Source organism: Artemia sp. Qi Xiang Cuo, chromosome 11 (assembly GCF_049724085.1).
Source record: "Artemia sp. Qi Xiang Cuo chromosome 11, ASM4972408v1, whole genome shotgun sequence".
In the NCBI taxonomy this organism is placed as follows: domain Eukaryota; kingdom Metazoa; phylum Arthropoda; class Branchiopoda; order Anostraca; family Artemiidae; genus Artemia; species Artemia sp. Qi Xiang Cuo.
The window spans coordinates 70,618,293-70,638,902 of record NC_142804.1 but is presented as its reverse complement, the minus strand read 5'-3'; the positions used below and the strand labels follow the sequence as shown (position 1 = coordinate 70,638,902).

At 35.7% G+C, this 20,610-nt stretch overlaps 1 protein-coding gene across 3 annotated transcripts in view; it reads left to right on the top strand.

Annotated features, from left to right (window-relative positions):
- LOC148947298 (ubiquitin-conjugating enzyme E2 W) overlaps positions 1-20,610 on the top strand; it is a 43,513-nt gene that overhangs the window by 17,653 nt on the left and 5,250 nt on the right. For all 3 annotated transcript variants that reach the window (XM_089097373.1, XM_089097374.1, XM_089097375.1), the window contains exons 3-5: positions 1,369-1,471; positions 8,432-8,587; positions 15,729-15,804. In XM_089097373.1, the coding sequence (XP_088953499.1) occupies positions 1,369-1,471; positions 8,432-8,587; positions 15,729-15,804 (335 nt within the window). The remainder of the gene's footprint in view (positions 1-1,368; positions 1,472-8,431; positions 8,588-15,728; positions 15,805-20,610) is intronic.

Here is a 20,610-nt window from a genome sequence, read left to right as displayed (position 1 = left end):
CCATCTTAGGTCTATATGAGCCTGACAACCAGGACTTTTTTACAATTCTTTTGGCTGTTAATCTTATTATGTATCAAGCCAAACAGTCGGGCTAATGTTGCAAAATAAGTAGTTTTGTTATATTTAAACGTAACATCTCTTGGTTTCTTTTCTTGGTCTCTGAAGAGCAACAGTATATTTAATATTTGTACTTGACTTAACACAAATTAAATAACAAAAGTAATACTTTTGGAATCTGAAGAAAATAATGATTCAATTGATACAAGAACGAAATTGAAACGCTAAAAGGATAAATATAGGCCTAACGGGCTTTTCAAATTCGTGATCTTGTAATTAAGTAATTAAGTAATCAAGTAAAAGTTGTGAATAAATTTTAATAATAAGTGTTAATGCATAGCTTACTCATTTAGCTATTCAATGATATACTTCTCAATTCCTATTTGATAACAAGATGGTAGGGTTATACCCAATTCACCAATTGGTTTTTTACCCAGTTTACTCCCATTTAATGGTAGTGTTTGTCTTTTGCTACAGTAATCAGGAAAGCTTCACATTTTAGAGCTCAATGATGATATATTGTTTTGCTCATTTTGTGCTGATTTCCACACACGTTCCTTATTTTCAAACTTGACGCCCGCTAAGTACTAAAATTGCATAACTGTATATGTATTTCTTTTTCATTAAATGTGTATGATTGTGCAAGTTTATACTTAATCAATCTAAAGAACTTGATTTCATTTTTACTGCCTTTTGTATTTTAAAGAATTAGGGACATAGGGTCGAATTATTATGGCAGGACCATAACAGCATAACAATAAAATACAAACATTAACAACAATAACAATAAAATAAACGAGGACTTCAGTCAGTAGTAAGAATGCGAGAAGAGTTTTGCCAACATTGGAGTTTTTTTACTTGCCCCTGTACATTTTTTATTTATTTTGGCTAGTTTGGCTGTTTCCCTAGGAAGCATCCTTTAATTTTCAAGCAACTTAGATTTTTTATTTTTTTTTATTCTGGATTGCCCAGTATTGTCGAGTGAAAAATTCACAGTGGTGGTCAATCTAGACAAATCAATGAAATAATTCTTAATGTTCATATCTGAAAATACGACTACCCAAGGAGTCTATCAGACAACGTAAAATAGAAAAAAACAGGTCGCCCCAACCCTAGCCATAAGTGAAACGTGTCTTGTAATTATTGGAAGCCAACTGATTCTCACTGTAAAAGTTCTTTTGGGAGATACTGGCTTTAGCTACCCATTGTATTATCTAATGTGATTGGCTAGGTATTACTGACACAAACTAATGGCATAAACAAAGGTTTGATGAACATTTTAAAAATAATTCTTGATTTTTCTACTTCCAGGTGGGAATTCTTTATTGTTGGGGCACCTAGTACCGTATATGAGAATGAGCGATTCTTATTAAGATTTAAATTTAGCAAGAAATATCCATTCGAGGCTCCAATAGTAAGTATACGTTTTGGTCCGATTTAAAACCCCTTGGAAGAGATGATCTATAGCTTTATTTCAGGAGTGTAAAAAGAGTGTTCTGAAATAATGTATCTGAAATAATAAATAAAGCAGGGATATTCAGCTAATGTTATCTACGGAAGACAGAATAGTTTGCACATTAGTTTGCAAATAGTTGCGCAATAGTTTGCACAGAAAGTTTGCACATTTTCTGATCTGTAACTGATACTGATGTTTAAAAAGAAGAACTTAAATTGTTGTGTTGTTGTGAAGGTGTGTTGTTGTGAACAATCGTGTTGTTGTGTTGTTGTGAACAATTTAACAATTGTTAAATTGTTGTTAAATTGTTGTGAAGGTGTGAATGATCGTGGAATTGTAGTTGCGAAATTATTTAACGATTATATTGACTTACATTAAAAAAAGGACGGGAAACAACAAAGAAAAAAGTGCTTTATTTAACAAAAATTTTGCGTTGAGAATGCTGTAAAGAGGAGAAATAATTGCATCACCTCCGTTTTAATTTACTGAATTTGTCTTTTGCGTTTTAGTGCTATTAATTTCTTTCTCAAAACAGCAGCTAAAATGGAAATTAGTGGAACAAGCAGGATGCATTTCAGCACATATTTTCTTATATGCTAAATTACATTTATCTTAGTAGGCAAGTATTTTAACTTTATTGAATTACTGTTATTGAATTATTTATTGAATATACTGTTGTTTAAACAAGATAATCTACGCATTCAATAAGCTTATTGCAATTGATTTTTTTTAAAGCTGTGGCATTCCATTGCCAATTGTAATTATTGAATTGCGTTCAAGAGCAGTTATTAAAACCTATTGCCATTAATTATTTGCTTATTGTACTTCTAGTCTCAGTAAACTACAATTCCTGTTTTTAAGTATCACAACTATTGGTGTGTATCACAACTATTACGTATCACAATTATCGCAATTCACTGATTAATATAAGCTAAGGATACTTTCAGTTAGTTTTAAAGGTTCTATGGATTTGAATTTTCTTTAAAGAAATTCGTTTTGATGTTCAAACTACGTTCAGTAGATTCAGGGGCGACGTTGGGGAGGGGGGGCAGTTGTCCCCCAAAAAGTTTGGAGGAAAAAATTGTCTCGCTCTTTTGTAACAACTTGGTCTGTGATCTTGGTCTTTTGTTACAACCTGGTCTTCGGTCTCGGTCTTTTGTAATAACCCGGTCTTCAGTTTTCGGTCTCGGTCTTTTGTAACAACCTGGTGTTCCGTCTCAGTCTTTTGTAAAAACCCGTTCTTCGGTCTCGGTATTTTGTAACAACCTTGTCTTCGGTTTCGGTATTTTATAGCAACCTGGTCTCCAGTCTCGGTCTTTTGTAAAAACCTGGTCTTCGGTATCGTTTTTTTCTAACAACCTGGTCTTCGGTCATAGTCTTTTGTAATAGCCCGGTCTTCAGTTTTCGGTCTCGGTCTTTTGTAACAACCTGGTCTTCGGTCTCAGTCTTTTGTAAAAACCCGGTCTGCGGTCTCGGTATTTTGTAACAACCTTGTCTTCGGTCTCTGTATTTTATATCAACCTGCTCTCCAGTCTCGGTCTTTTGTAACAACCTGGTCTTCTGTCTCGTTCTTGTCTAACAACCTGGTCTTCGGTCATAGTCTTTTGTAAAAGCCCGGTCTTCAGTTTTCTGTCTCGGTCTTTTGTAACAACCTGGTCTTCGGTCTCAGTCTTTTGTAAAAACCCGTTCTTCGGTCTCGGTCTTTTGTAACAACCTTGTCTTCGGTCTCGGTATTTTATAACAACCTGATCTCCAGTCTCGGTCTTTTGTAACAACCTGGTCTTCGGTATCGGTCTTTTCTAACAACCTGGTCTTCGGTCTCGGTCTTTCGTAACAAGCTGGTCTTCGGTCTCCGTCTTTTGTAACAACCTGGTATTCGGTCTTGTGTTCGGCCTTGGTCTTTTGTAACAACCCGGAATCAACTCTATAGAGCAGATACTACTTATTGAAAGAAGCCTATTACACGCAATAAAAGATTAGTAAAGAAAAAAACTGCAGACAACAACAAACTGGTTGAGCCTTAAAAAGTGGTTGAAAATCGAAATATGTCACACGAAAAATGATCGATGTAAAAATTTAAGGAGTTCTCTAAAATAGGGACTATACAAACAAAATGCCCGAGATTAATAAAACATAAGAGCTGTACTCTTATTAATAAAACATAAGAGCTGTACTCTTATTAATAAAACATAAGAGCTGTACTCTTATTAATAAAACATAAGAGCTGTACTCTTATTAATAAAACATAAGAGCTGTACGATGAACAGCAAAGAAGAGGAGGAACACATTTAATTATTTAACTTATCAGTTTTGTAGGTAAGACGAGACGAGGTAATAGTCTATTTATAATCAACTATGACAAGCTAAAGAAAAAAATAGCCAAATTCTCGTTTTGAGTAAAATAATATTAAATACAAAAGGAATCGCCAGCGCAATGCAAAGCAACAATTTCATAGTAGATACCATCATAGATGGTATCTCTAAAAAGCATCTAACTCCCCAATGTGCTGAACTTGTGTCACATCTTGCGCTTTTGTTTCAAATGTGCTTGGCGTCTTCTGTCGTCCCGGAAAGCTTTTTGTGTGGCAGCGTGACTTCAGTTTTAGAAAGATGAAGACCGCCAACACATTACTCTTGTTACCATCCAATTACTGTTTTTTGCAATATTATCGAAATTTTCGAGCATATTGGTTGGCCCAGTTTAACTAAAAATATTTCTTTCTTTAGTGATAATCAGCTTGTTTTTAGATCTGCTATGGTATTCCAACAAGCTCATCGTTCCTTTTTGTCTACTCTTCTCTCCAGTCTTTCTAAGGGTAGAGACATATATTTTTGCACACTTGATCTTTGAAAGGCTTTTGATTCTGTTGTTCATAACCAGCTTTTCTTTTCTTTGGCTTCTTCTGGTGTTAATTTTTCGGTTATTTATCTTATACGGTTTTGGTATTCTAATTCTTACCTCCGCCTGAAATCTTCTCCAAAACAACTATTAAAGTACTTCGAGGCATAAGGAAGGGATGTGTTTTATCACCAGTCCTTTTCAAAATTTGTATTTCTAATGTTCTGGAAAAGATCTCAGGCGCCTATTTTTCTGGTTCTAATGATATTTCTTACATTGCCTATGCTGATGACATTCTGTTGGTTATTCGTACTAAATCTGCCCTTTCTGCCCTTTCTGCCCTTGACAAGTGTGAATTCTTATCTTATAATCTGTCTTCGTCTACTCCTCTGGTATGTAATGAATTTTCTGTCCTTTCGGTGGATTGGTATTACTGATGTTAACTCTATAACTCTCTTCCGTAAACAGATTTTTGATGACGCAACAAGAAAAATTCAGCTTATCTATTCAAAAATTGCAGCAAACCATGGGAATTATTGCAGAAAAACTATTGGGTGCTTATTCTCTACTTTTTCTGATCATTATGTACTTTGTTTTTCGGGTGTTCATTCTGTTCTTAAGCTAAAGGATTTGAAGAAGATTAAAGTTATATGTTTCAAATTTTACAAATTTCTTCCTTCTCTGCCGCCATGGACTAGAAATCGGTATCTAGTTAAAAATTTCTATGATACGGATGTAACTCAAAAGCTCGGTGACCTACACAAAAGGCTTTCTGCAGATGCATTTTGTAATATTGGCCCTAACCATGGTCTTTTACAGTTTTTTCATAGTAGAAATTAATTGCTAGTGTTTGTTGATGTTCTTTTTTGTTTTCTTTTTTTCTTTTTTATTATTATGTATATACTCCACTTATACTACTTGTTTGTTGTAGCTGTTGGTAATAAATGATTGAATTGAATTGAAATAGTCAGAGAAATAATGATAAAAATTGATAGATGATAGAATGGCTTGCGTCAGAACAAAAATAAAAATAGTGCTACAAACTTAAGAAAAAAACAAGACTAAAAGTGCATCAGAAAGAAGTAGTGAAAAAATGATCTTATTGTGTTATAACCTATAACTTACATATTTTTCTGGTTTGATTTGTTTATGTTTAATTCTTTTGATGTTAGATTCCTTCCTTTTTGTTGAAATTTTAAGGTTTAGATTCGTTATTTCTTAGTACTGAGGACACTTTGCTGTACATATGGGAAATACATATGTACATATGGTACATATAAATACGTAATTACATATGGTGTCATGGTTCTTCTTTTTCATCCTACTTGCTATGAAAGTTTTTTTTTAGATTTTCTTTGGTTTTTAAAGAAGTGATATTAGGTAACGAGAAAATCGATCTGGTGAATAGCTTCACTTACCTTGGTAGTATTATTCGTAAAGATGGCAGATGCAGTGAAAATTTATTAAATAGCCTAGAAGAAGGGTATTTTTTCGTATTTGAGAATAGTCTGGAACAAGAGGTAGTTAACCTTAATTGAATTGTCAAACTAAGACTAGAATATTGGAAGCCAGGGTAATAAGTGGCTCTGAGTAGCCAGAAAGCCAGGGTAATAAATATGGCTCTGCAACGTGAGTGCTTCAAAAGTCTGTGGAAGGTCTGTTAAATGTTCTTAAGTAGAATTGGATGAAGATAGTTTTAGATATGGTTTAGATACTGTTAAACGTTTTAGAAAGGAATCGGCTAAAAATGCTTCTGAATGCTCGTTTGACTTACCGCATATCAAACAGTAGGCTGTGCAAAAGGTTTGATCCTGTTTTCTAGGGCTATAATGAAAGAAAGTTTAAGATGACTAGGCCTTGTCTTATGGATGAAGGATGTTAGATTGCCAAAGAGTGTGTTTTTTTGGCCTACCGCCTAGGGCCATACCAAAAGCTGGTCGTTCCCGAATGGGGTAGAACGTCTTCATGTGAAATAATTTCATGGAAATCAGGGATTAATATGAGGAGATAAAGAGTGAAGCTTTTAACAGCTTGGGTTGAGCTTTGAACAGCTGTAGTGGTCTCAGATGGTTTGATGCTGTGCTGCCATGAGTTGTTAGTATTAGTTAGTAGTAATTTGGCTATCCTCTACTATAGTACTATTTTTGATTCGATGTGAAAATGATATACCTCAGTGTTGGTTAAAAAAAGAAATACATGAAAAAGTAGTAAAAAAAATACAAAAAAAAAACATTCTAGCTCTTCTACCACTGTTTTAAAACAATTTCGTTAACTTTCTTTTCAGTTATATCGACTACTAAGATTACTCTTTACAACTAATTGCAGCGCAAAGCCGTGCTATTTTCTTCAAAGATTGCCAAACCCTATTAGAAGATGGGTTGGCGACAGGCGTGGTTCTATAAATTTCATATGTAGCTTTCTACGTAACTGAACACACCTATCTTTCCTAATTTGCCCTTATACCAATTTAGTTAAAACAAAATTGAGGCTAGATGGCAGATCTAGTCTCGAAGTTTATTCAGAACGTTGGTTTATTCAACATTATTCCGTCTCTTGTCATGTGATTTTTATTCTAATCCTTAAAAATCAGTACGCTCTCAAGATGTATACATCAGGAAAGGAGACTCTAGCGTAGTTAACAGATTTAAACATCTCATTATACTAAACATTGCATGATACTCAAAAATAAGAAATATTCGAAGGATTCTGAATGTCCACCGAAGATATCCGAGCGATTGTTTAGTAAAATGAGTAAATTGAATAAAAGACGGTGGCTGGGGTAAAACAGTTGACAATTGGTCGTTGCTCATAAAAAATAAGTCGATTTATCCTCAAGCCATCAGTTTTGTTTTTGTTCTTAGTATTGGACTTAGTTCAAGGAGATACGGGGTCCCTAAACCGAAGCTTGTGTATCTAACAGTAAGTTCAGAGATACAGATAAAACGGTTTCTCAATCTGTCAGTGGTCATGGAAGAAAGGTATAATGTTCGCTCGATTGCAAAGTATTGTACAAAATTTGAAGCTTTATAAGTTTATTTGCTACTTTTTGTAGAAGTAAAATAATGTCAATAAACGTTCTGTGGTTTTTCTAGTAAGTTTGTTCTGAACTTCAAGGGTACTTTAGATTTTATATTCCCAACTGCGAAGCGTATATATTCCAATAAAGTCTTTTAAATTGGGTCTTATAAATTTGCTAGCCCTTCTTTTTTTTCTATCGGATACCATGAAATCAAGTTACTGAAATGGAGTTTGACTTCCCATGACCGATTTCAGGGCGCCAAGTTGCTAAGAGCTTAGGTCCTGATATACCACACGTCAACAATTTACCTAGGTTTTTCTCTAGAGTTTTGTCTGTTGAATTTCCCTTAAGTTGAATCAACAGATGGGTTTTCAAGAGCAATACCCCTCGAAAGACCATTCCAAACGGAGATTCACTATCTGACAAAGCCAATTTTTGCCAGGATCCATTTTTAGTTTCAGTTTTGGTCTAGCAGATATTTAGAAACTAATGTTGACCCGGTTAAAATTCTTCTTGACTAATTCAAATCAGGGATCTACATTCTGAAATGGATTACACATTTAGATTTTGATTTTTATCTTTGCATAACTAGAAAGGCTTTCCTTATTTTAAAGCTTAGTTTTCTGACTGAAAAAACGAATGTTAGAATTCTGGTCCGGTAAGAAAGACGTTTTTCCCCATCGGGTACCGTGAAATCCATTTACTGAAATGAAGTTCGACTTCTTATGACCAAATTCAGGGCGCCAAGGTGCTAGGAGCTTAAGGTCTGATAGCACTAGTCAACGATTTACCTATTTTTCCCCTCTTGTCTGTCGAATTTCCCGTATAAGGAATCAATAGACGTGTTTTCAGGGACACCATCCTTCAAATGACCATTGCAGGTGGATATGCAGGGTCTAATAAAGCTGATTTCTGCCAGGACCTATTTTAAGGTTCAGTTTTAGCCTGGTCGATATTGAAAAGCTAACTTTGACCAAATTAAAATTCTACTTGATCAATTCAAATCAGGGATTTACATTCTAAAACGGATTTCATATTTGGATTCTGATTTTATTTTCAGGTTGTTTTCGTTCCTCCGTACCTGCCAGTTCATCCACATGTCTACAGCAACGGTCACATTTGCTTATCCATCTTGAATGACGAGTGGACGCCGTCATATTCCGTTGAATCCGTTTGTATTAGTATTCTATCTATGCTTAGCAGCTGTAAGGAAAAGGTAATTCCAATTTTAGTAGTAAAATTGCATTTCTGCGATAATTGATTTTGTAGTCTGTCTGAGGTTGTAAGGTTTAAGGTTGTGAGGATTGAAGAGCAGATCAAACGATACGTTTCCCGCAGTAATATTTGTCTGCTCAAATAAAACAAGTGTATATGCCTATAGGCACATCTGTCCTATATGCACAACTAGACTGTTGATTCGTTCGCGAAGAAGCTGCTGAGTACACTCTTGCGAAGGTTTTAGGTATAAATTGTTCCCCCTCCCCCCACAGCCTTTTTAATACTTTTCGTGCTGACTGAAACTACAGAACCCGTGACACAAATATTTGACAGCTTTTTCCGGTCATATTATCCACTTTTTTCAATTAATGCATTAGGTAATTATGAATTCTGTGATATAATACACTTCAGAAATTTTAAAATTTCTTTTTAAATAAATTCTCTCAATTTGGCACTCAACCTAATTTTTCAAATACTTTCAAATTTAGAATATTATCTTTATGTCACTGGTGCCAAAAATTTTCAATTGGGAGTTGTCGATGGGAATTTTCTGTGGGGGGAGGATTGTCCATATTAAAATTAACTTGATTTACACTTTATTTCCAACCCTTTGCACATGTTTGCGTATGAGACTCTAAGCAGGCAAGCCTACTAGGCTTAGAACACTTCTTCGCCTGTGAGTTCAAGCAAATTCAGTCTCCCATTTTGCATACAAGGCCAGTCAACATTGTTCCTCATGAGTCAACCCAGAAATCTCGATCATCCCTAAAGTTCTATGACTATCTACCTTAGTTCTGTCCCAAGATTAATGGATAGATAATAGATTATCTATCAACAAGTGAAAATTACATCATTTTTATACATTCCTAAAAAAGGCTTATGCCTTTTTTAGAAAATGACATCATTTTTATACATTCCTAAAAAAGGCTTATGCCAGCTGTGCCTCTCACTCAGACTATCTATCTTGTTTTTTTCTCCAATTAGCCGTGGATTGATGGCAGCTTGATTTTAATCAATTAGTTAAGTAGTTAGATGATATATATAAATATAGGGTAAAGGACAAATTTGTTCAGCCTGGGATTAATTCTATTCTTGAAAACCCGACGTTTGAAGAAAAAAAGTGTTTCAATTCACACGATCTTCAATTCAGCGCTGTCAATTCAGTTCATTATCTTGTTTTTCGGCTTATGGACTTGACTCTCCAATCAAGGGGAATTATCTGGTGAGATTTATTTGTATCGGGGGGGGGGGGGCGCGTTCTGTAGGGAATTTTCCCCGGAGGGTGAGTTTTCCACAGGGGAAATTTCCTTTCTTTTCAGACGTAGATAATTTCGGAGACCACACTGCCTTTCCATGACGATAAAATAAAAGTTCAAAATAGGGGTAAAATCCTTTTTAATAGACAATTTTGTTTTAAAAAGCTCAACAAAGAAACTCAGTCTGGGCTCATGGAAATAGACCTAACAGGTCCTTTGCAAAATTAAACAATCAGTAGTAAAACTACTGATGACGGTCACTGTATATGTGACCGAAATATCTGGTATTTTTTGTGAGTAGAGTAGAATATTTTTATTTATAACACGTACATAAATAAATGTCACAAAACAGCGCACATGCCTGGTGGCATACTTTAGCGCTGAAAATATTGCCAACGAAAATACACAGCCATTTTCTAACTAAATTTTACAACAACGAAAAAAAAAATCCTGATGAACAAAATGCTTAGCATGTCATAAGATATTTCTTCACCAGTCTTAGAAAATGTCGCTTGTTACTACATTCTCGAACTGATGCAGGAATTGAGTTCCAGATTTTTGGGCCAATGTGACGGATGCTGAATCCCGCTCTCGATGTCGGGCGAATTTCGCACGAAAAGTCTGAACGATGCGTAGTAGGATAATTATGAAATTGAGAATTAGTTGAGAAAATGCCGGAGAAATTTACAGGTAAATTACTATATTGATAATCATGACAAATACTAGAGATAGAAATTAAATGAAGTTGGTCCAAAGAGAAAATTCCTGAAGTCCCATATAGGTGTCTAACTGAAGTTCTGCAATCAATATTAAAAAGAATCCTCATTGCTTTATTCTGAAGTATTTGAAGAGATTTGAAAACAGACGGAAAGGTAGATGCCCAAACCGAAATTTATTATACACTGTCTATTAAAAAGGATTTTATCCCTATTTTGAACTTTTATTTTTTCTTTTCAGATTACAGCAACGTGTGACGGGTAAGCAAGTAGGTTATAAAAAGACCGTGATGGGACAATGTTGATTACTACCCCCGCCACACTTCATTCATTTGCCATTGTAAATGTCTGAAAACAGATAAAGTACAGGATTCACCTGCAAATTTCCAGGTCTTGTCAAAACATACTTCGGGAAACGCTTGTGACTGATTATATATTTAACTTTTATTATATCATTTTATTAGACGTTGTGATGATTCCTCGTCGATATGTGTCTAAAAATGAGTAATGAATTTGTTGACCCACCTACCCTAAACCTTAGTTCCCTTACCCGATTAATCAATCCATCAATTAATTTGTTTATCACTAATCAAAGACAGGGGGGACCCATTAATGGGACCTACTAATCAAAGATAGGGGGGGGGGACAGGGGGGGCCCATTAACCCTTTCAGTCACGAATTTTAGCCTGGAAGGTCAAAATTATGAGAGTAGCGAAAGTCAACCATGTGATGGATAAGTACTTACCAGGAATTTTTTCAGATTTTTTTCTGAACGTCTTCTTTCTTTTCCACCATGTACTTGAGCAAGGACAGTGTGACCAAATTTATTCAAATACAGTATAAAACCAATGAAAAACTGAGACTTCAAATATAGTACAAAAAACGAGAAACTGAATTGACAATGATCCTTTTACGTTTCTTTAGGTTTGTGAAACTGTGCGAAACAGTTTCGCGATTCTTCCAGGCAAAGTGGGACGTTGCACTTGGTACACATGAACCTAGTCTTCATGATACAGGGGGCATTTTTACACCTGTTTTGGGCGGCAAATTTTTCTGGCCAATGAGCAAAGGAATCTTTCTTCACGGCAGAGCAGGGCCTACGAAATTTGAGTTTTCGTTTCCTACGATTTTCGGCAACCGAGTCTTCTTCATCACTCTCCTCCTCTTCGCTTGAAGGAAGAGATCTGGGTCGGCCTCTTCTTCTAGGAGTGTCTTCAGACATAATGAGAGTCTCTGCTATGTCGAGTCGGAAGGTGAACGAATCGACAATGTTCTTTTGTCTCATATTCTGTGCCTTGCAAATCTCGACATATTCAAGCCAACTGTTGACTACAGCAAGATCGATCAAATGGAATACGAGTCTCAAAGTCCATTTTTTTGATCGAATGAGGGTCCTATAGTAGGATACCATCTGGTCAAGCTTATCAACCCCACCCATACTCAGGTTATAAGCCGCAATAGCTTCCGGCTGCGTCACTTGTACCTCTGTCTTCGTTTTCTTACACCACTTCATCACGTTTTTACGTTGCCGCTTCCAATCATGTTAGAAGCGACTATCACCGATCTACAGTCCATCCACTTGATCAGACATACTTCTCCACTCACTAGCTCGTGGAACGCCCCCTTCCTTTCTTTTTCAGAGACGTATCAGATTCCAACTTTGCGCCAAGAACTCTAGTCGCTCTGATCGTGCCGGTGCCATACATACTTTTCCGTTCAAGCTCTTCAAGGAGCGGAATACTCGTAAAAAAGTTGTCAAAGAATATTTTCGTATGCGGGCGAAGCTGGACGCGACCAGCAAGAGCTAGTACCATTCCAGGTCCCAGTCCGAACTGCTTCTGCTCTTCCGTCAGGATAGTTTTCTTACCCTGGTAAACATCAAAAGTGAGTATGATGCCGTTACTGTTACAAAGCATAAAGATTTTTATGCCCCACGGTGTTGGCTTCCCCCTGATATACTGTTTTATGTCCAATGCACCGGTGTACGGCACCATTTGCTCGTCGACTGATACATAATCAGAAGGTACGATGCTTTCTGTCTTTTTCAGGACCCGGTCTATAACCGGACGAACCTTCCATACGCGATCGGTGTTCTCCGGGTCTTTAGAGAGGATATCTACCAGATGAAACAAATTTCGGAGACGCGAAAAACTATTGAAGTTCATGGCGTCTGCTATTAGAGGTATCCGAGTCCGACTACCCCAGTACATGCGATACCTTGGGAATTTAAAAGCACTCATCGCTATATGAATACCTATGAACCTTCTTATTTCAGAGGCTGTTGTACCCAAACTTGAGCCGGTTTTCTGTACAGAATAAAGATTGGTCATCTCGGCGGCTAACTCATAAAATTCACTATCAAAATATTCTTTGAAGTAGTCTATAGGCTCCTCGGGACCAAGTGGCGGCGGCGCCGGGTCGGCATTGTTGATAACTTTCGAGAAGATCGCATTCTTCCATACGAGTCTGCGTTTTCGATTTTTCGGAGGCGGGGGAGGAGCGGCTCATCATCCTCAACTTCCGATAATGAATCTTCATCCGTATCGTGTGGCTGCGATAGATTTACTGACGCCCAATCTTCACCTTCGTCATCTGAGTTTGGTAGGTCCGATAACTCTGAAAGGTCTGAGTCGATCGCGTCCAAGACATTCAGTATGTCAGCGTGACGAACTCGACGTGGTCGATCATTGGATGGACCTGGAAAAGAAGATAGTGAGTCGCTTTTACAGAATAGCGACTTGACAGGAAAAAGTTATCACTGATGTTTTCAAATAATACTACCAAAAGTATGTTCCTCTGACTGTACCATATATGCTGCTATTGAACTAGAAAAGTTAGTATCAAGTCACACTGTCCTTACCCAAGAACACGCTACTTCGAAAAAATCTGCGCCATCTATCCAACGCACTAGCGAGATAAACTTTTTTAATAGATGGGGTAACTAACTGAAAAGGACAAATGAACCCCTTTTTTCGCGTATTTTCATGGTAAATCTGGTAAAAAAATGCATGAAAACATACCTGGTAGATCCATTCTTTCGAGTACGGATGTGCAACAACTTCAAAATACTGCTAAAAATCAGAATTTAGCATCATCGGTTTGAAACTTCGCCAGTGTCTTTTCGCATTACTTATTATTATGGAGCGCATACTCGAGTATCGCTGCCACCTACAGGGTCCAAGAAGACCAAGCGAAGCTGTGATGTTCTCATGTGAGAACATGGTGACTGAAAGGGTTAATAGAACACTAAAATAGGAGAAAAAAAAAGAAGACGTTGACAAGTCAAACAATATTCATGCGGTAAAATAAAAAATTCGTAGAGTGGGCACGATACAAGGGTACTTGTCTATTATATAAAACACATTCGAGAAGTGAAACCTGGTGGCAATAAAATATGATAAAAATAGAATACTTTACTAGCAAAATTGTGGAGGTCATTTGTGAATTATTAAATTGGGAGCTTCGGTGTCGGCTGACCGTCTCAAAAACAAAGAAAACTTCAATATTAACGCGATTCTTGACCTAGATTATTTTAGTTCAGTATTAACGTGATTCTTGAGGACACCGGTTAGTTTGCTTTGACTAGTGATAGAATATAGTGTCTCGCCATGGATGTTCAAATTAAGGGTTAGGATTTGCCAAGGACCGAGTATTAAGCAAACCCCACTTCTCGAGTGTATTTATATAATAGACAAGTACTGACACACGATATGTAATGGTGAAATATTGACTTCACATAATGGAGCGAATCCGCAATTTTGTTTTAAAAAGCTCAACAAAGAAACTCAGTCTGGGCTCATGGAAATAGACCTAACAGGTACTTTGCAAAATTAAACAAAACCCCAGGTTTTCAGCTTTTAGACAGGCGCGAATCTCCAGCATTTTTATTGGGGGGGGGCAAGAAGGGTCAATATCTGGATAGTCAAAGGGCATGGGATGTATAATATTTCTCTCTTTTAGGATCTGCAGCGTATTTTATTGAAGACGGCTATTAGCCATATAGCCAAATATTTGCTTAGATTGCGTTTTGGCCACTATCTTAAGAATATTCCTCATTAACTACTTTAATTTTATTTGTATTTAGTGTTGCGAAGTGGTTTCCTCTTTTTTTTTCGTTTTCTTTTTCAGTTTAACTTTATGTTTAATTGCTTTTTCCGTGGTAATCCCTGAGGCTGATCAATATTTTTCAAATAATTAATATCAGTAAATAGTGGGTATTCGTGTGTAACATTTGGCGATGTCTGGTAAAATATTGGTAAAAGAAATAAAAAATAAATAAATATCTATAATTAAAGGTAAATAAATAAATTTCGGGAAATATAATAAATATGTAAATATATACATAAATATAAAATTATAAATATGTAAATACGTCAATTTCTCTAGTATCTCCTTACAAGAAGTTGGCTGCAAGTTGCCGGGTGAGCTGAATAAGCGGTCGTGTCTAGTGCCTGATGTAAAAAAAAAAATCGTATAGTGTACCTATCACTCACCCCCCCCCCCTCCTCCACCAAAGAAAAACGTATGTCTTTACGCAGCTCTATGAAAGCAGCCAAAGCAGGGAAAAAACGCGATAGGGTTATTGGAAAGCCACCAAAAAGATTGCTATATCAGTATAACAACGATGTTCGTAATTTATATCATAAAAATAATGTGCGTGTTGTACCTATCACTCCCCCCCCCCCCAGAAAAAATAATAAACGTATGTATAAGCCTGGCTATGTACAGCTCTATTTAATATGGAAAAAACAAAAATCAGGAAAAAAAAACACCAAAAATTGCTATAGGCTATCAATATAACAATGCTTTTGGGGGTTTATAACAAAAAGAAACTTTGTTGTAGCAGTGCATTTGTTATAAATACTGGAATAATAATATATTAATCAATCTAGTAAAAGAAAATTGTTCATCTCCTAGTTGCTAAGGTTCCAATTCCTAAGAATTCATTGTTTCACTAGGCTAATAACTTATGGAAATTAACTTTTAGCTCGGTTTGGAATAGGAGGGCGATAATCTTGTAATATATATTGACATAATTATAGGTGTCTTGTTTTGTGACCTTAATATAGTAGCCAAGTGCTAAAAATGATAAAAGATTAATTACAAAAGAATTGAAGATAAATTTATTATAGCTTGAAATTAATTAATGAAAGTGTTGTGTTTCTAGGCACTACCTCCGGGTGATAGTCTATATGTGGCTAGTGCCCCAAAAGAGCCTAGTAGAACAGGATGGGTTTATCATGGTAAGTTTATTATTCTAGTATTACTTATTTTCAGTTTCTTTTCTATGTATAATCAGTTACATTTTCAGTTAGGAGTAGGGACACAATTTATTGTTTATGTATAAATATAACATAATTTATGCTATAAAAATATAATTATAAACATAATTTATTTATAAATAAATAAAAATTAAATATATTTAACTTTAATTTATAACTTAATTAATTTATATTAGGACAAGTAATCGATCTTTTTTAAAGAACGAGATGGAATGTGAGCTCAATCTTTTCATATCATTCGTCGCACTATTCTTTTTATTATTATTCGTGTTTCTTCAATTTTTCGTTACTTATTCTTTTTGTTATATTATTTATATTTCTTTTTTTAAAAGAGACGGAATAAGAGTTGAAACGCTCGTTTGGTTCTGTTTCCTTTTTTCCTTTTTCCTTTTTTTCTTTTTGAAAAAAAAAAACGTATTTACCTATAAAAAAAAAACGTATTTACCTATACCTATCCAGCAGCTTTTTTTTCGCTATTAACCCTCCACCCCCAGCAAGAATGATTTTAATCACAAATGCCATTAATTAGAATAAATAGCTCTTATGAAAGTACTAAATAATCTTTGGCTTAAAGAGCGAGGTATTGACTAGGGGATGAACCCAATCATATACGTAATGTTTTCTGTCGTTTTACTTTCAGTTAAAAAACTTGTTTTTTTTTTATATATAATTTCTGATATTTATTTAAATAATGCTAAGAAATCCGGCGCCCCCTTCAGAGCAATGTCCCTGCTCCCATTAAAACTTCCTTCATGATAAGATCCTCCCACATAACCCCTGACCTACTCCCCCGCCCACTACCAGAAAAAAATCCCCTCTAAAAACGTCTGTATACTTCCCAATAACCAATACTATATGTTAACATTGGGTAAAGTTCATAACTTTCAGCCCTCCCCCCGGGGACTTCGGGGAATTAAGTCATCCTAAAAGACATAGTTATCATATTTTCGACCATGCTGAACAAAATGGCTATCTCAAAATTTTGATCGGGTGACTTTGGGAAAAAATGAGCGTGGGAGGGGGCCAAGTTGCCCTCCATTTTTTTTGGTCACTTAAAAAAGGCACTAGAACTTTTAATTTCCGTTTGAATGAGCCCTCCCACGATATTTTAGGACCACTGGGTTGATAAGATCACTCATGGGAAAAAAAAAACAAAACAAAAAAAACAAATAAACACGAATCCGTGATCTTTCTTCTGGCAAAAAATGCAAAATTCCACATTTTTGTAGATAGGTGCCTGAAACCTCCGCAGTAGGGGTCTCTGATACGCTGAATACGATGGTGTGATTTTCATTAAGGTTCTATAAACTTTAGGGGTTCTTTCCCCCTTTTTTCGAAAATCCGCCAAATATTCTCAGGCGCGTAACTTTTGCTGGGTAAGACTAAACTTGATGAAACTTATATGTTTAAAATCAGCATAAAAACCTGATTCCTTGGATGTGTGAACTGATACCAAAATCCCGTTTTTTAGACTTTCAGTTACTATTTCGCTGGGTCGCTACCTACTTACAGCTCGTTACAACAAACTGTTTGATTAAATAAAAAAAACAAGTTTTTTTAAACTAAAAGTAAAGAATGACTTAAACTTAAAACGAACTAAAATTATTCCGTACATGAAAGGGGCTGTCCCCTCCTCAAAACCTCGCTCTTTACGCTAAAGTTTTTTTTTGTTTTAACAAATAAAGTTGTGTGACAGATTCAAACTTCAGCGTAAAGAGCGAAGTATTGAGGAGGGGACAGCCCCCTTCATATACGGAATAATTTTGTTCGTTTTAAGTTTTAATGTTGCTCCTTACTTTCAGCTAAAAAAAACTTGTTCTTTATATTTAATTTATGATCATTTTTGAATTAATGCAGCTTTGATTTTGGGTCACCGTACATGAATAATTAAAACGCAATTTGCATATCAATTTTACTTTTTTTGGGCTAAATGGCTTTCTCGAAATTGTTTTCTGACTTAACTTACGTATTAACTTACGCAACGAACTTGTATGTTTTATGTTTTATTACATATATTAGGGAGTTTGCCCCCTAGTCGATACCTTGCTCTTTACGCTTAAGTTCGAATTTTGTTTAATCACAAACTCCTGAATCACAAAGGCCGGTTAATTAGAATAGATAGCTCTTTTGAAACTACTAAAAAAAACTTTAGCGAAAAGGGCGAGGCATTGACTAGGGGGCAAACACCCTCATATACGTAATATTTTCTGTTTGTTTTAAGTTTTAATGTTGTTCCATACTTTAAGTTGGAAAAAACTTATTTTTCTTGTTTAATTTCTGATTGTTTTTTAAATAATGCTGGGAAATCCAGTGCCCCCTTCATAGAAATGTCCCTTCTCCCAAGAAAACATCCTCCGTGGAAGGATCCTCCCCCGTAACCCCCTCCTCCGACACCCCCTCCATCAGAAAAAAATTCATCCTGAAGCGTCTTTATACTTCCCATTAACCAATACAATATGAAAACAATGGGCAAAGTTCATAAGTGGAAGCCCTTCCCCCGGCAATTTTGGGGGACTATGTCATCTTCAAAGACATATTAACTAAATTTTCGAGTATGCAGAGCAAAATAGCTACCCTAAAATTTTTATTGGTTGGCTTATGAAAAAAAATGAGTATGGGAAGGGGCCAAGCTGCCCTCTAGTTTATCTGGCCACTTAAAAAGGGCACTAGAGCTTTTAATTTCCGTTCAAATGAGCCCTCTTACTATATTCTAGGACTAGTGGATCGATACGATCACCCCTGGGAAAAAAAAAAACAAACAAACCAAAAAAAAAAAAAAAAAAATGAAAAAAAATAAACACGCATCCGTGATCTTTCTTCTGACAAAAAAAAAAAAAAAAAAATTCCACATTTTTGCAGATAGGAGCTTGAAACTTCCGCAGTAGGGTTTTATGATACGCTGAATCCGATGGTGTGATTTTCATTAAAGTTATATGACTCTCTGGGGCTCTTTTCCACTTTTTTCGAAAATAAGACAAATTATCTCAGGCTCCTAACTTTTGATGGGTAAAACTAAACTTAGTGAAACTTACATATTTAAAATCAACATAAATATTTGATTCTATTGATGTAACTATCGGTATCAAAATTCCGGTTTTTAGAGTTTCGGTTACTATTGAGCCGGGTCGCTCCTTACTTACAGTTCGTTGCCACAAACTGTTTGATATTCTACATATATTTTGGAATCTAGGTAAAATATTCCATAAACTATTCTTTTCCTTACTATTTTTATTTACGTCGATTTCCCATATGCTGCTCAGTTTTACATGTGGGGAGAATTTTCCAGGGGTAAATGTCCAAGGAATATATATATATATATATATATATATATATATATATATATATATATATATATATATATATATATATATATATATATATATATATATATATATATATATATATATATATATATATATATATATATATAAAGCCTTTATATATTTTTTTTTAATTACTTACGAAGAGTAATTTGGGACTCAGGATTCAAACAGTTCAATGTAACGAACTGTTGGTAAGGAACGACCCGGCTCAATAGTAACCAAAACTTAAAAAAAAACAGGAATTTTGATATCAATAGATATATCAACATGATTGGCTTGTTATGCTGATTCCAAATATATAAGTTTCATTAAGTTTAGTGTTACATATCAAAGGCTACAAGCATGAGAAAATTTGCCTGATTCTCCAAAAAATGGGGAAACACCCCCTAAAGTCGAAGAATTCTAATGAAAATCCCGCGGTCAGTTTCAGCGTATCAGAGAACCTTATTTGAGAGGTTTCAACTTTCTATCAGAAAAAATGCAGAATTTCCTTTTTTTTGCTGGAAGAAAGATCACGGATGCGTGTTTATTTTTTTTTTTCCCGGGGGTGACTTTACCGACCCAGTGGTCCTAGAATATCGAGAGAGAACTTATTCGAATGGAAATTAAAAGTTCTAGTGCCCTTTTTAAGTGGCCTAAAAGATAGGAGGGCAACTAGGAATTCTCTCCTACCCCTTTTTTCCCCAAAATTGTCTGATCAAAATTTTGAGATATCCATTTTGCTCATCGTAGTTAAAAGGCTCAATAACTATGCCTTTGGATATAACATGACTCCCTCCCCCCCCCCCCTGCACAACCCCAGGGGAAAGGTCTTTAAGTTATAAAATTTGCCCATTGTTTACGCATAGTATATTGGGAAGTATGCATACATTTTCGGGTGGGGGGGGGGGTGAATTTTCTGCCGGGGGTTTTTCCATGGAGGAATTTTCCTTGAGGAGGGAAGTTTTCAGGAGCTTAACTTGTTAGTGAAAATTATACACTGGGGGAATTTGCCAGAATTCCTATCTAAAATTCTTTTTATATGTCTTGCTTTCTCTTTTCCGTCTCAGTTTTACGTGTGGAGTTGTTAAGGGTTATTGTCTGGGGTAAACTTTCACCGGGATTGAATGCTCTAAAGGATATTTCCACGTTGAGGGGGATTTTCCCTGGCATTATTTATAAAACGATCAGAAATTAAGTAAGAAAACAAGTTTTTTGAACTGAAAATAAGGAGCAACATTAAAACTTAAAACGAATAGAAATTATTGCGTATATGAATGGGGGTTGCCCTCTCCTCAACACCTCGTTCTTTACGCTAAAGTTTGAATATTGTCCCAATTCTTCAAGAATGACTCCTGAAACACAAGGGCCGTTTAGTCAGAGCAATTAGAAGCTTTTTTAAAAGTACTGAAAAACTTTAGCGTAAAGAGCGAGGTGTGGAGGAGGAGGCAACCCCCTTTATATG